The sequence below is a fragment of the Schistosoma mansoni genome (genome assembly GCF_000237925.1).
Source record: "Schistosoma mansoni, WGS project CABG00000000 data, chromosome 4 unplaced supercontig 0032, strain Puerto Rico, whole genome shotgun sequence".
Classification (NCBI taxonomy): domain Eukaryota; kingdom Metazoa; phylum Platyhelminthes; class Trematoda; order Strigeidida; family Schistosomatidae; genus Schistosoma; species Schistosoma mansoni.
Window position 1 is genome coordinate 325,121 of NW_017386017.1, and position 18,113 is coordinate 343,233.

Genomic DNA, 18,113 nt, shown 5'->3' on the forward strand with positions numbered 1-18,113 from the left:
TATTTCATTTGGAATAATTCCAAATTTATTTTCTTTACATTGTTTTAATTGATTTTTGAATTTTATTAAATTTGTTTGATTATTAATATTATTATTATTATGATTACGTAATAATAGATTTAGTAACCATGGACGTAATTCATTAGAATAATGATTAATTAATTGACGAAAATTATTTAATAAACGTGTATATTTACCCATATTATAAATAATTTCATCAGTAAATTGATTAGATGGATAATATGCTATAGTACCAAATAGAAAATAACGTAAACGACCCATTGTTATAAGAAATGGTTTTGAATTTAATAAATGTTTAATAATTGGACATAAATTAAGATGTGGTAATGATTTTTCAGTGAATAGTTTGTCAGCATTTGATAGATCAAAAAGATTATTAAATTGAGATCTTAAATGATCAACTATAGGTATATTATTATTATTATTATTACTAGATGATTTGGAAGTATCCTGTTCCATATTATTTTCCTTTAATGCAATGAAAAATCGACCTAAATCATTTTCATTAGCTGGTGAACCACAAATGAATTGTGACATATATTCTAATGATTGAGTAGTTGAACTATTTTTATATATTAAAAGATAATCATTTATCCATATACTTAGATGATTAGCAGAATTTTTTAGGCGTGTTAACTTCAAGCCAAGGGATATCCAATCAATGAATTCTTCTGTTTCAAATATATCTGGTTCATTTAACCTATAAGTAAAAGAAAATAAAGAAAACCATGAACAGTTGCTTAGGAATATAAAACCGGTTATCTCTATACAAAATGATTGATTTAGGTGTAACAATCTTGTTATATCCCGATAACAATAGTGAATGGTAACTTTGGGATCCATTTATGGACCAATATAATTTTTATCGTATATTTAATAAATAATTAAACTATTCATATTCATGTTCTTTTCATTGTGAGCTTTATTTTGACCGATAGACTATTACTGTACGATTTACCATTCCTGAGTTATACCCAGTCTATTGATTACTTTTCCTCCTATTCACAGCCACATTTGGCTAACTCTTCTACAAATGTTATTTTCTATTTTATTGGTACGATGTGGTCAGCCTGTTTGTTATATAAACTCAGTATGTTTGAGAATAATGATTCATATTGCAGAGGCTGTTATCGGTGCTCTGGACTTGACTGGCTGGGCTAGGCAGAAAACAAGGCCGATAAGCACTCTAGACTGCTCATACGGTTTTCGTGTGTCACTGTTCCAATCGATAATTCGCTGCTCTCTGATTGACGGTCTTATCAAGTCATACATTAACTGGGCATCCACTCGGCCACAAGATATAACAGTTAAACAGTTGAGAAAAGAATAATTCATATAGCTAGTTCTATTTACACTTAAAAACTTTTAAATAAGAAATAATATGTATATATTAGAAAATAAAACTCAAAAGGTGAGAACTTGGTGGGTAATTTACCAAGAAAATCAATTATGAACACTAGAAACTTACAGATTTTGCAACAGCTTGTATGAAATATAGCCCCACAAATAAATGTAGCTTTCTTTTCGTTATTAATACCACTATCATTACTGTCATCATCGTAATCTGGAAGCACAGATTGACAAACTAATATTGGATCAATTAGATTGATATTGCCACCACTATCCACAATGAGATTATTTCCATTATGATTACTACTGTTAATAGTAGTCTCGACATGACAATTACGTAAACATAAGTTACATATTTTAGCAGATTCATCCAACACAGTAGTATTATTTGTGGATGTAATTGCAGTTCCAGTTACATGAACTGATGTTTGTTGTTGTAAAGAAGGAGGACAGATATGTTGTTTACTAGCTGGTGTGCTATTAAAAGTATTAACGTGATTTACAGTCGTGGATGTTTGATTATTAGTGATCAATGGTAGGTTAATTGGAGTATTATGAAATGAAAATTTTTGTTTCATTGGGGTAGTTGGTTTGAATGATGAACGTCTTGCATGAGTGAAATTTGATCTGGGCGTAGGACCATGAAGTAAATCCGAGGCAGTTGTTGAGTGACTGAGTTTATTTGTAATCGCAGGTATTGTAGTAATTAGCGGTTCCTGTAATTTATCATAATTATCTGTATAAATTGTAGTAGTATTTTTATTCATTGATGTCATTGGAGTCCGATATTTCAGACTATTATTGGTACTATTCTCTTCCGATTCAATTGGTGTTAAGCATCCTTCACGAATAATTAAAGGACTACAATCTCTTACTGGACGAAATGTTGTAGATGAAGCAGAATGCCTTGATAAATGTCATAAGAGAAAAACACGAAGTTAAACAATCAATCAGGAACTAAATAACAATACATTTGTGGTTATTTTTAGCTAAGGCTGCGACTGCTTAATTCAAAATATACCGATGATACGCTCCAGCTATTAATGCAATGAACATGCAAGTCAAGTCAACTTTCACTTGATAAATGAATAAGATTAATAATACTCAGTTCCAAACCAAAGTTATGGTTACGAAAAAGAATCGGCCTAAAATATAATGTCGGATATGCTATTTGTCCTTTCTTTAGCATACTGAAAATGTGAACATAGCTGTATTTTACAAGCCCTACCCTCTGCCTCATTTGTGAGCACGCCAGTTCACATTTGCAATTAATATGGACCTCTTTAGCCAAGAGTCATTGATATTGCTTTAAACCTCTATACTTTACATTGTATTTTGGTCTGTCATAAGATTGGTTACTTCCCTTTACTTACGAATGACCTAAACGTTATGAGGCTTAGTCATGGCCATTTAGAGATATGTGTTCTGGCTCTTATATTTTGCTTAGTCTCGTTTGCTTCTGCTATTCATTAGCCCTTGTTATAATCTCTCGAACAGTCTGCGGGAATAAACTTTCAAGGGTGTGGAACTGTCTAATTAATCTCCCCTCCCTTACCAATCAGAAATGTAGATCCCAATAAGAAGCTTACTTCTGGGTTGGTAATCCACTAACTTTTTATTTGAGTACCATTTGACAGTTCTTATCAAGGAGTTGTGTCATGTTGTACTTATTTTGAACAGTGAGACTGATAAGATTTTAAGAGATATTTGTGAGATCCCTATCATATTAAAAGATTAATATTTGAGCAAAAAATATTCTTTTCGATAAATTCTCTTCAGGTTCTACAATTATATATACAAATTAATAATCCGAAAAATGGCAAGGTTAAGGGTAAAGAGCATCTTTCAAAGCATGTGAAACAAAACAGAATAATCGCTGAAAAATTCCCATTAAAACAGAATGAAATTGTTAATGTTGATATGACTCATATGGAATGCCAATTTGAATCAGCTTATATGTTAAGTGGAAATTTAAGATCCTAAATCCAGATACTTTAACTTTAAACTATGCACTTTGCCCTTAACCTGGCCATTTTTCGGATTATTAATTTGGATATATAATTGTAACTCCGCCTGTAGCTCCTCTGGGGGTTGCTGCCGGTCCCAAGCCCGGGTAAAGGAGGAGGGTTGGGCATGGGGTTAGCGACCCCATCCCGTAGAAAATCAACTCGCTAAAAAAACGCTAACCAGAAAAAATCATTCAAACCATTTAAACTCTGCCCTGGGAGTAGAAGGAATAATTATGACGTCTCATGATGAAAGCCGAGTTCATTCGGAAGTCATGAGGCCGATGCACCTTCTTACAACCAGAGCAACAATTCTTATAGGTACATGGAATGTCCGGACAATGTGGGAGACCGGAAGAGTCTTCCAAATTGCTGCAGAAATGAGAAAATACAACCTGGAGGTGCTTGGAATCAGTGAAACGCATTGGACGCAGGTTGGACAACAACGACTGTCTTCAGGAGAACTTCTGTTATACTCCGGTCATGAAGAAGAAAATGCCCCACATACACAAGGAGTTGCATTGATGCTGTCCAGAAAAGCACAAAATGCACTTATAGGATGGGAATCTCATGGACCAAGGATCATCAAAGCCTCCTTCAAAACAAAGAGAGAGGGCATTACAATGAACGTCATCCAATGCTATGCGCCGACCAACGACTACGATGAAGACGCTAAAGACCAATTCTACGATAGGCTGCAGTCGATCTTCGAGAAGTGCCCAACCAAAGACCTGACCATTCTGATGGGAGATCTCAATGCCAAGGTTGGAAAGGACAACACTGGATATGAAGACGTCATGGGACAACATGGACTGGGAGAAAGGAACGAAAATGGTGAGAGATTTGCAAACCTATGTGCCTTCAATAAACTGGTCATAGGTGGCACCACATTTCCACACAAAAACATACACAAAGCCACTTGGATTTCACCGGATCACACTACACAGAATCAAATCGACCATATCTGCATCAACAAAAAGTTCAGGAGGACGATGGAGGATGTGAGAACCAGAAGAGGAGCTGATATAGCATCCGATCATCATTTGCTGGTCGCCAAGATGAAACTAAAACTCAAGAAGCACTGGACAACGGCGCGGACAACATCACAAAAGTTTAATACGGCCTTTCTTCGAGATGCTGACAAACTCAACAAATTCAACATAGCCCTCAGCAACAGGTTCCAGGCCTTTCATGATCTACTCAATGGAGAGGGAACTACCATGGAGAGCAACTGGAAAGGTATCAAAGAGGCAATCATTTCAACATGTCAGGAGGTTCTGGGCCAAAAGAAGCACCATCACAGGGAATGGATCACTGTTGGTACACTGGATAAAATTGAAGAAAGAAGGAACAAGAAGGCAGCAATCAATATCAGCCGAACAAGAGCGGAAAAAGCCAAGGCACAAGCCGAATACACAGAGGCAAACAAGCAAGTGAAGAGGAGCATCAGAACCGACAAACGTAAATATGTGGAAGATTTAGCGATGACAGCGGAAAAGGCTGCAAGAGAGGGAAACATGAGACAACTGTATGATACAACCAAGAAACTTGCTGGAGATTACCGTAAACCAGAAAGACCAGTGAAAAGCAAGGAAGGCAAAGTAATCACCGACATTGAAGAACAACGAAACAGGTGGGTAGAACACTTCAAAGAACTCTTAAATCGACCAGCTCCACTGAACCCACCCAACATCGAAGCAGCACCCACAGACCTCCCAATCGATGTTGGCCCACCAACAATTGAAGAGATCAGCATGGCCATTAGACAAATCAAGATCGGCAAAGCAGCGGGACCAGACAACATCCCGGCAGAGGCACTGAAAGCAAGTGTAGCAGCAACTGCCAAGATACTACACATCCTCTTCAGTAAGATTTGGAACGAAGAACAAGTACCAACAGACTGGAAAAAAGGACTTCTGATCAAAGTACCAAAGAAAGGTGATCTTAGCAAGTGCGACAACTACAGGGGCATCACTCTCCTCTCAATACCAGGGAAAGTCTTCAACAGAGTATTGTTAAACAGGATGAAGGATTCCGTAGACGCCCAACTTCGAGATCAACAAGCTGGATTTCGTAAGGATAGATCGTGCACAGATCAAATCGCAACTCTACGTATCATTGTGGAACAATCAATCGAATGGAATTCATCACTCTACATCAACTTCATCGACTACGAGAAGGCATTTGATAGCGTGGACAGGACAACACTATGGAGGCTTCTTCGACACTACGGCGTGCCTGAGAAAATAGTCAATATCATACGGAACTCCTATGATGGACTAAACTGCCAAATCGTCCACGGAGGACAACTCACCGACTCGTTTGAAGTAAAGACTGGTGTAAGGCAAGGTTGCCTACTCTCACCGTTTCTCTTTCTCCTGGTAATAGACTGGATCATGAAGACGTCAACGACTGGAGGAAAGCACGGGATACAATGGACAGGCAGGATGCAACTTGACGATCTAGACTTCGCGGATGATCTGGCTCTTCTATCACAAACGCAACAACAAATGCAGGAGAAAACGACCAGTGTAGCAGCAGCCTCAGCAGCAGTAGGTCTCAATATAAACAAAGGGAAAAGCAAAACTCTCCGATGCAACACAATATGCACCAATCAAATTACACTTGACGGAGAAGCTTTGGAAGATGTGGAAACCTTTACATATCTGGGCAGCATCATTGATGAACACGGTGGATCAGATGCAGATGTGAGGGCGAGGATCGGCAAAGCAAGAGCAGCATACTTACAACTGAAAAACATCTGGAGCTCAAAACAATTGTCAACCAACACCAAGGTTAGAATTTTCAATACAAATGTCAAGACAGTTCTATTGTATGGGGCGGAGACGTGGAGAACTACGAAAGCCATTATCCAGAAGATACAAGTGTTTATTAACAGTTGTCTACGCAAGATACTTCGGATCCGATGGCCAGACACTATCAGCAACAAGTTACTGTGGGAGACAACAAACCAGATTCCAGCGGAGGAAGAAATCAGGAGGAGGCGCTGGAAGTGGATAGGGCACACTTTGAGGAAATCACCCGATTGCGTCACAAGACAAGCCCTCACATGGAATCCTGAAGGTCAAAGGAGAAGAGGAAGACCAAAGAACACATTACGCCGAGAAATAGAGACAGACATGAGAAGAATGAACAAGAACTGGAAAGAACTAGAAAAGAAGGCCCAGGACAGAGTGGGTTGGAGAATGCTGGTCGGCGGCCTATGCTCCATTGGGAGTAACAGGCGAAAGTAAGTAAGTAAGCAATATATAATTGTAGAACCTGAAGAGAATTTATCGAGAAGATGCTCTTCGTTCAAATATTAGTATTTTAATATTTGTGATATTTCCTAAAGAACAGTTTGTTCACCAACTAACCACTTACTTGAACAGAACTGTATGTCATTTCATGATATGTGTTAGTCATAGTAAGGTTGATTTTTATATGAAAGGGATGGGCAGATTGAGAGGTCATCTATAACTACTGACATCATCGGGAAAGTCTTGTAAGACACTGACATAACGTCAATTGATTATGTCGAAGTATTGTAACTAGATCATGTATCTCAAATAACACCTTACATTCAACTGAATACTTCACAAGTATTTAGTTATTTTTATCATACTTATTTATTAAACATATCTATTACAAAAAAGTAATGACTTACAACCATCTTGATTACCACAACCACTCAATCTGTACTACCATAGGGCATCAACTCAATGGGATTCCCATGAGCTTAGTTGATTTTCTAAGATTTGATTCGCTGGAAGAAGATTCATTTTATTGGTCCAACTGTCACGATAGTTTGAATTTGAGAAATAAGCACCAAACAGATCAATAAGCGCCTTTCTATTTCAATACAAGGGTTAGAAAATTTTAGGATTGAAACCTCTCCCCCTCCTCACCTGTTGGCAAATAGTAGGACATCATTTTAAATCCTTTGAGTTAGGCGGATTTCTTAATACTAGGCAACGTAATTGGAGGTTATTAATTTGTTACTAACTTTAATCATCTTAAAATAACATGTTTTTATGATATTTAGGATGTATTTGTCACACCTGTTCCCTAACTATCAATGCATAACTTCTGTTAACATGGATGTCGCCAAACCCTATAATTATGGATATAAACATAACATAATCCTTAATATCAGTTAATTGAAAACTGTGCAAAATAAGTATTAGTCATTTCATGAAGTGAGGTTTTAATCAGACAAAAAGCAAATTTTTAGGAGTGTGATTTTATCGGATTAAAGCAGTAATAGAACCAATTTGTATTTTTGTTAGCGGGAAATAAACCGGATTAAGACACGTTATGTGCATGATCGTGATGGCGCACGCTGATTGGCTAATTCTAAACCAATCAACTCTGGCAAATTATTGGAGAAACATCTAGGAGCTTATTATGCATATACTATGAATATATGAACGTTTTTCTAACGATTAATGGCTGCTCACCTACCATTGTTATTTTGAATGCAAATTCGTTCCTGTTCAACGTGTTCTGATTTTGGGGTCTTGTCGAGAGTCATCGTATAAGAATACTAAGCAATAGGAGTAGCCGGGTCGTTTATTAGCAAAACAATTATAACAATTTAAAGCATTTTAAGAGAATTCGAAATTTTTAGAAAGCTTAGTGTTATATACCCCCAAAAATGTGTTCAGTTCACTGAGTTCAAATTTCCTTCAGCTTGTAGTGATGTAGTAAAAGTTACGGTTAACATAGTATTGAAACATTTTTGTAGAACGATTCCACCTAAGAATAAACTTTCATCAGGAGAATGCGCTAACTATTAATTTCATTAGCTTAATCCCAGCAACTGATAATTTATAATAGTATTTTCCTCTTTTGAATTATTTTTCGCAGATGACCTGGCCCTTCTTTCCCATACACACGAACAAATACAAACGAAGACAACTAATGTAGCAGTAGCCTCTGCATCAATAGGCCTCAACATACACAAAGGAAAAAGGAAGATCCTCAAATACAACACGGAGAACACCAAACCAGTCACACTTGATGGAGAAACTCTGAATGATGTGGAATCATCCACGTACCTGGGAAGCATCATTGGTGAACATGGAGGATCCGATGCAGACGCAGATGCGAGGACCGGCAAAGCAAGGACCGCATTTCTACAATTGAAGGACATATGGAACTCAAAACAACTCTCAACTAATTTCAAAGTGAGAATCTTCAATACGAACGTCAAGACAGCCCTACTGTATGGAGCTGAAACTTGGAGAACTACTACAACCATCGTCAAGAAAGTACACGTATTTATAAATAGGTGTCTACGCAAAATACTCAACATTCACTGACCGGATACCATCAGCAACAGCCTACTACTGTGGGAGAGAAAAAACCAACATGCGGATGAAGAGGAAATTAGGAAGAGACGTTGGAAGTGGATCGGATATACATTAAAGAAATCACCAAACTGCAACACGAGACAAGCCCTAACTTGGAATCCTGAAGGGAAGCGGAAAAAAGGAAGGCCAAAGAACACACTACACCGGGAAATAGAAGCAGATATGAAAAGGATGAGTAACAACTGGAAATAACTGGAAAGGATTGCCCAGGACAGGGTTGGATGGAGAATGTTGGTGTGCGGCCTATGCTCCTCCACGTGGGGTAACAGCTGTAAGTAGTAGTAAGTAATATTTTCCTCTTTCCTGTGGAAATTAACATCTCTATTTGAACAACGTTGAAAATAATCTTTTAGCTAACATAGATCATAAGAATTTACACAATATGAGCAAAATTAACGAGATGAGGAAAAGTAGTTCATAAATGAAGTGATATGTATCTATATTTATTCATTTATCCCTTATCAACAGGATATGTGGTCTTAGTAGCTGTTCATTTCAGTTCTATGGGAAAGTTGTCTATACCTTCTGTTTTTTTGACCTTCTAACTAATATATGAAAACTGTAAACAAATTACGATATGTTTTTCGAAAAAACACACAAGAATTTGATGATAAATTAAAATACGATAGAAAAAAATGACAGATTAAGTAAATATTTGGGAAATGATTAGTCACTTTTCGTGCAATCAAAGATTATTAAGTAGTTGTATAAAAGCTATACAGACAACTCTTTACTAGTTAAATGATACTGGGTTAAAATTTATTTTTATCAGGAGTTTTTGTGGAGATATTAACTCACTGAAGACAAACGGTGAACGGTTGCTCAACTTTGTGGATTGGTTGAAGTTAGACATTAACACCGTGAATGCCGGCTCAGTGGTCTATCGGTTAAGTGCTCTGTCGAAAGGCTGGTAGGTCCTGGGTTCGAATCTCACGAGGCGAGGTCGTGGATGCGCACTGCTGAGGAGTCCCACAATAGGACGAAACAGCCGTCCAGTACTTCCAGGTTTTCCTTGGTGGTCTAGCCTCAATTCACTCACGCTTTCAACTATAAAATTTATTTGTTTGCTCATCAGTTTCTCTCACATATAAATGTAATGTAAAACTTGTCAGAACATGTATATATGATTGTTCTTTTGCAGTCTGATTTGGCTTTAAGTTAATGTATTTAAGTTTTCGACAAAATTTTTTAAAATGGTTTTCTGATACAGTAGGTAAAACTAAAGTCTCAATGGTTTGGTGGAATCGTAATATACTATAAGGAAACTTTGTATGTCCATTAAAACTTTAAATTTCATTTGTATATGATTAACTTAATAGCCAGAGCAATTAGAAAGTTCAAATACAGGTCTGAAAAGAATCTATGATTGATGATATAACGAACAAGTTTGTTTATTTTTTGTATTGGTTGTCTGAATCTTTCATTGATGTTTAGGACTGCAATTGATCAGTCTCATATTGGCATATATGCATCTTGTGTGGATTGCCTCGATATTGTCTTAAATCACAAGTATTATAGACAGATATATATGGTGGCTAGCATTAGAATCTAAGACGCGCGTTTCGTCCTATTTGGGAGTCATTAGTTGGGTGTACCTGTCCCTGAGTGAATATCAGTTCTGGAGATGCATGTACATCCAACTGACGAGTCCCAATGAAGATGAGATGCACGTCTTGAATTCTATTGTTAGCCACCATCCATCTCTGTTTATAAGTTTATTGCTGTTAATTTCAAATAAATACGTGTTGCATATTGTAAGTGGCAATTGAATGTTGCAAAATATTTTACATGATAAACAGGAATTTAAGATAGGAATACAGAAAACAAGAGATATGAAGAAAGGCAGGAAGAAAATTATATGATTTTTATAAATGATACACTGTCCAACCTCTACCCGTTAGATAATCTATACTATTTTCTTAAGGAAGATATACAATGTCTGAAGCTGAGATATGACGGGTTATTTTGTGAACCTCACTTAACTCCCGACTGATTATTTGTTAATTGACTGGAAATTCACATTTTTATTATCTAGAGTTGAATATATGTAGATAAATAGCGATTTCAATTTTTAGTATGTATTTAGTCAACTGTTCTACTCTACTGATATTCGAAAAAACAAAATATTAGTTATCAATGTAGGAAATATGCCTCATTAACAAGTATTACAAATCTAAAACAAACTATATCTTTGCAACCATCCACTTCTTTAAGTATTTAACATAGTTTATTTAAAATCTGTAATTTAAAAAAAATAAAAAAAGCTGGCAGAAACCTGAAACCTCCAGGGAAATATTTCGACAAAGCTTGGAATTTTCATTTATTACATGCGTTACTTTTATGGAATGAAAAAATGAACTTGTAAACCAGGAGTATACCACATCAATCAACACATTTATAATGGATATTCAAAAGGATGTTAGTAAATGTTTGTTCAATTTCAAGATATTTTATATTACGAATTGAAAAAAGAGTCATTAAAATCGCAGAAATATTGGATAGCTACTTTAATCTTGTCATTGGGCTGAAGACATTTTTTCAAATTTGATCAGAATTACTGATTGATTCTCTAACTTAGTAATTAAATGATTATTTGAATTCTGTAGGATTTGAACATATTCAGTAAGCTCTACTAATATAGATTTATAAGGTTAAACAAAATAATTATCCGTTATCTTATAGATCTAAAATTTCTTCAAATTAATATTATAATTTATAATAAAATGAAAGTTCACTATGTAAATTATAACATATCAAATTGATAATAGAAAAGAAAAGTATCAATTAACTTTTATTATCATCAAAAATAATTCCTGGAGTTCTAGTGAGAAGCACTAACCAGTAGAGTTCAACCAGGTCTGTTGGCAGATATCAACTCACTGAATACATTGGTGGATGGTTGCTCAACTTTGTAGATTGGTTGAAGTTGGACATTAACATCATCGGATGCCGGCTCAGTGGTCTATCGGTTAAGTGCTCTAACACACGAGACTGGTAGGTCCTGGATTCGAAAATCACGAGGTGAGATCGTGAATGTGCACTGCTGAGGAGTCCCACAATAGGACGAAACAGTCGTCCAGTACTTCCAGGTTTTCCTTGGTAGTCTAGCTTCAATTGACTCATGATTTCAACTATAAAAATAAATCACTTTTTACACTCTCACATATTCTTTATATGACGAACAACACAAAATGAGTCATGTAAACATTTATGTTTATTTATTCGTTTATTCATTATTTTTTTAAAGTAACTAACTGCTAATACTAATTAAACATAATAACTTGATAATTCATATTGATGAAGCTGTTGTTTTTGTTTGTTTGTTTTTTCGAATTTATATTGGAATATGGCAACTCGAACTGATGTACGTACGTACGAAGTTCTACGTCGTGACTGACTGACTGACTGATATATTGGAATATAATAATTCATTATTATTTTTTTATGTGTTTTAATCATAAAAAAGAAATTGAATAAAATTTCTAATTATTTCCTTTTATCTTTTTTTCTTCTTTTCTTTTTTCTTTTTTATTTATTGAAGTTTTGAGTGTTCATTCACACATTGGCAAGAAAGTTTATGAATAATTTTTTAGATGAAATACATTTTCCATAGAAACTTTAAGCATAATCTCCATTCAAATAAGTTTCTTTTATTTATTTATTATTTAAAAAGAAATAATGAAATGAATCATTGGACTTTTTTTATATTTTTATTCCGGATAATAATGATAAAGAGTAATTATGAAAAAGATAATAAATGAAATTTTATGGGGAGGGATAGGAGGAGGAAGAATATTAAGTTTCTAGTTTTTTTTGAAAATGAATTTATTCATCAAAAAAAAATCATGAAGAATCTATGCACAAACATAAATACAATTAAGAATGTCTTATTTTATATTAAATTAGTATATGGGAAAAGATGTATATAGGGTCATTGTTTCATAGTTGTAATGATGATAAACATTCATATGATGTTTTTTTAATTTACTTAGTAATGTTTGTTTGAATCTTCTCATTGATATTTAGGACTGTAATTGACCAGTCTCTTATTAGCATATGTGCATCCTGTGCGGATTACATAAGCAAGTGGCTATCAGGACTCAGTGGCCGAGTGGAGAACGCGGTGGCGTTTGAAGCGAAAGGTACTGGGTTCGAGTCCCAGAGTGAACATCAACTCTGAGATGCAGGTACATCCAGCTGACCAGTCCCAAATATGACGAAACAAGCGTCAAACTGGATTCCACTGCTAGCCACTATGTTTGCATTCACGTGATGTATTCATGATTTTTAAACCAGAAAAAAACTAGTGTATGGTAATTCTCGATTGTTTATCAACTGGTGTCACTTCATAATGAAGAAAACTTAGGTTTATGTTTAAGCGGAGTGTTATATCCTAGTGATAATGAAAGTACAGGTAACTACTTCCGGGACCTTTTAATGGACTATTATTCTATATATAATCATCTTATTACAAGCTTCATTTTGACCTATTGATTATTATTATACGGTTTACTGTTTTTAAACTATACTCAGTTTATTGATTATTGTCTCCCACGTTCACAGCCATAATTGGCTTGATCTTGTACAAATATTATTTTCTATTTTATTGTGTGATGTGGTCTGTCTGTCTGGTATATAAACCGAGTATGTTTGAAATAAATTATTCTCATGGCAGAAGCTGAAATTGGTGTCCTGGACTCAATTGGAAGGGCTAGGCGGACAAGGGACCAATAAGGACGTTAGACTACTCATACCGGTCAAACGTCATTGATTAGCACAGTATTGAAATTAAAAAATTCGTATTTCGATTGGTGCATAATTCACGTGATAAAAACCGGACATAAAATCGTAACGAATTGGCATACGGCCTTTTATAAAGTCATAACACGAAGCATAATGTTTTCAATGAAACGAATTTATCTGCTTTTCTAACCGAATAAACTTTCCCTAAACTAGGTTATCAATCCAAAGATTATATTTAAAAAGTTTTGTTAATTAATTTCATATGCAAAGTAAATTTATTCGGGCTTCAGTACATATTAGCTTGGATTGGTTCCGAATAGCTTGACAATGTATCACTTAGACTTTCGTTGAGTAAAAACGTAACTATAAGTTCACGTATTCTTTTCAAAGCTATTGACGAATAAAATATTTTACAGAAAATAGAGAGTAAACGAGTTGAAATTGATATACTGAAATTCATACTCATTATTGAACCGTATCCTGGATACCGATTACTTCAGATCACTAATAGGGTGTATGATTTATTAAGTGTAATAATCATAATTACTCCAAGAAGTTACCACTATACATAAATGGCATTCAACCTATAAATAATGTAAGTGAAGCTAGTTGAGTTTAGCTTTTATTACCATCATATTTGATTTATGTATCCGATATTTATTCTTTACAAATGGCCTTAAATGTCTAGACAGGTACCAGAATGCGGTAAAAAAATACATTTGTTTTAGATAGGACAAATTTCTTACGTAAACTTGTTTACAGACAGGAAAATTATGGGTTTTATATATGATACAGGCGTGACCTTTAAAACAATCACGAAAAATTGTACAATCAGGTCACGGTTATACAACTAAAAATGTTAGGTTAAATTTATCATTATCAGGAGGGGTTTTGTGGAGATTTAGTATTTTCATAGTTGCGCACTGCTGAGGAGTCCCACAATAGGACGAAACGGCCATCCAGTGCTTCCAGGTTTTCTATGGTGGTCTAGCATCAATTGACTCATGCTTTCAACTATGTTACATTTATTATCAAATTTAAAACTCAACCCTATGTATGTACCTAAATGTCCAGTAGTCTTATGTAGAGAGAGGTAATTTATATGAAAAATATAGCCAAACAATTTGATGGCAATAACAAGCATTGGTAATGATTCACATCACTCATAATTAAGACTGAATAGCATCAAAGTCTACTCTAATGTATACAATAAAATTTTAAGGTGAAGTAAACAGTCCATGAGATGTCCAAATGACAAATTGATCAATCAGATTTGCTTCCCACTAAGCGTTAGACGAAAGATCAACTTAATTATTATACACCTATTTTCTGATTTTAACTGTTTTACAACTGGTATTAACAACCGTTATGCACATAACATCTTATTGACGTCCAGTATTGAAATCCAATTAGTCTTGATTTATATGCTAACACGGAAAAAACCCATTTCTAGTAGTAATATGAATCGGTGTCAAGATATTTTGGTAAATTATTTCTGATTCAAAAAACGTGTATTCTATTATTATGCTGGAAAAAAGTAACCACAATACAAATAACTAGATGGTCACCTTTCTTTTATAGTCGTAAAAAAGATTGATAAAATATTAAAAACAGTTGAAGGTAAAATTTCCATTTCATCTTAAACATCTCTGATAACTTAGGATCATTCCATTCTATCTTGGACCTCCTGACTGAGATAAATTCACAATAATTCTCATTGCTAGTTTAAACCGAAAATATTTAACTTCAACTTGACTGTTCTCATTGGTCGTCGGTTTTTACCATAGATTTATTGATTTTCTCTTCAAAGCGATTTACTAGTAAGTAGTGGATGGAACAATCAAACTGGATTTTGGTATTTATGGTAAATGGTGTTGTTTGTGGAATACAAGGTCATATGATATACAAATATATTCTATTGCTTTAAGGCTTCGACTAGTTTCTCAATAAGCGTCTTTCTGGCATGATTTAGCTAAGTCTCTAGAATTATCAGATAGTAATATAAATATGTATACATGTGGACATGTTATGACAATCGTAATATTAATGATAAATACCTGACAAACTTGGCTCTTGTTCGACCTAGTCTAGGTGGAAGTTCGGGCTGAGGCGCAGTTTGAGGCCGTCGACAGGACAAAGCAGTTTCCGAGTTAGAGGAGCATGAAAATGTAGTTGGTTGGCGGGGACGGCAATGTTGGTCATTTGATCGACAGGATGAGTCTAGTTTACAACTTTCTATACTATCGATGGAACTTGTCCTCGAGGTTGCTGTTGTACATGAAGTACTTGGGTCACATGTTCCTGCACTTTCAGTCTCTCTTCTAGATACAGGGACAATGTCTTGTGTGATCGATGACAATTCACTAGAATCATAAGCACTTGGATTCATAAGAGCACGTAAATGAAGAAAATTACTTGTCTTTTCATGACGAATAGGTTGAGGGATGATTAGACGAGTGTTTGACATTTCAGAGTTGATTAGTTTTTCTGAAAACTTAAGTGTTTCCGATTGATTTCCTTCATTTTTCAATGTATTTGAGTTTCTTCTATTTTTATTGTAGGACTGGACCAATGAATGACGATGATTTTGATACTTTTCAATCCAAAATTCAGCCTAGAAAGAAATTTATACTCGTAGATAAGTTCAAAATATTTTAAGAAATGTTTTGTAATCATGTAGTAACAATTTGAAACGTCACTATAAATCGGAAGGCATTAGAACAGTGTATCATCCTAGTTTGGAAATCGTCAATCTTTAGGGGATCATTATTTCCATGAGGATTACGGACACACGTCACTGACTCATGAAATGTAAATCTAAAATTTCCTTGTAAGTGACTTCAATCACCAAACATTATCGAGTAACATACTCACCAATGTCGTTTTTACATTACTAGGACGAAAATGTTAAATAGTATCCATATTATAATATTTTTATTATTAAACTAAGACCACTAATAAATTAACGCAACTTAACATCGTTCAATATTGAGATGGATTAGAACTTAAGATTTCCAGTTGTTGATTTCTTGGATTGAACTAATCACATTCGGCCACAAGTCTTCAGCTAAACCTTTATTCGCAACACTAAAACTCACTAAGTTGTGTTTGACGAGACTTAAATAAAACACAATATAGATTTATGATTTCCCGGTTTGTTATCATCCTGTAAAACTGAGAGCCGAATTGCCGTACGTAACCCAATAAATCTACGTTTTATTGACAAGCGAAGTTTTTCTATATAGGTTTGTTTATTAGATTTCAAGTGAGGATTTAAAATTATAAAATAACAGAAGTCCATAAACTAACTCAAAATCGTGACCAATGACACAAATGCATCGACTCTTTATCTGAATTCAATAGTTTCTCATCTCTTAATTTCCTTAAATATTCCATTACTTAAATTACTCATTAGGATGTCACTGTTTTAAATTGAAAGCACCGACCAATTGATTGACATAATATATACTTGTAGAAACGATTCTGTGACTCAAATAAACCGTTTATACTATTGACGAGTGTAACCCTAAACGATATGGATTCGAAACTTAGAAATGTTTTGATATTACTCACATATTTAAATGATATTTGACTACAAATAGGGAAATTAAACTTTAATAGTGAAATATTTATTTTTTTTTCTTATAATCTGTTTAATAACATGGCTTACCTTTGAACTAGGTAAAGGTATTGCTGATAAATGTGGATCATCACTCGGTATTTTAAGAACATGCAACATAACAAACAACAGATGAACACATGGTTCAGTTAATTTAATAATCATTCCTGTCTCACGCATAATTTCATTTTGACAATTACATAATTGTGGTCCAATAACTACACGAAATCGTTGTCGTCGTTGACGACGTGAATGATATTTTGACTGACAATCATTTGTATTTATACTAGAAGAATTTAAGTTATCATGATGTTCACTTTCTTGATGAATATTATGATCAATTTTATTATGAGTAATTCCTTCATTTTTTTGTATGATAATAAATGAATTTGGAGCAGGTTGATAAAGTACAATGAAATTTCCATCTAAAGCTTGCTTTATTTGAAGTTTGTATTTGTTAGATGAACAGATTTTAGTCATTGGTAAAATAGGAGGGATAGGAGGAGGAGGACGACGAGGAGGAGTTAAATATTTTTTTCAAATTTTTGTTTTGAATTACTTTTTACTTGAAATGAACTTGTTATTCTGTTTACCTTTGTTTTCCAAATGTTTGATTGATTGGTAAAACAACCATCAGAAAAAACATAAGATATACCATTAAAAAGGACCTAATGAGCAGAAAAAGAAGATGACTTAAATTGGTCTCAATTTGGTGAAATAATAAATATATAGTAATAAATGTAATGTCAATCATTATCAACATAGAGCCTTGACGAACATAAGCATTATCCCAAGATGCCATAACACATTAGCACGACGAGATATAATTAGTAAAATAAATTGGAAGAGATTGAAATAACGTAGTAGCAAAAAACAACTAACCAATACGCTGCTTTTCAATAATCGTTCGGTAATTATCGATATGATATAAAGACTGATATTGGTATACTGGAGAACATCATATATATACGCTATTTTTTTCAATCCAACTTGTTTTCT

At 34.5% G+C, this 18,113-nt stretch overlaps 1 protein-coding gene across 1 annotated transcript in view; it reads right to left on the reverse strand.

Annotated features, from left to right (window-relative positions):
• Nucleotides 1-17,594, reverse strand: part of Smp_050380 (protein kinase) — a gene marked incomplete at both ends in the record, with an annotated part of 62,553 nt that extends 44,959 nt beyond the window's left edge. Inside the window, 3 exon segments of the mRNA XM_018791104.1 lie at nucleotides 1,490-2,277; nucleotides 15,553-16,109; nucleotides 17,166-17,594. Coding sequence (XP_018645624.1) covers nucleotides 1,490-2,277; nucleotides 15,553-16,109; nucleotides 17,166-17,594 — 1,774 coding nt within the window.
• Nucleotides 17,595-18,113: the final 519 nt, after the last annotated feature.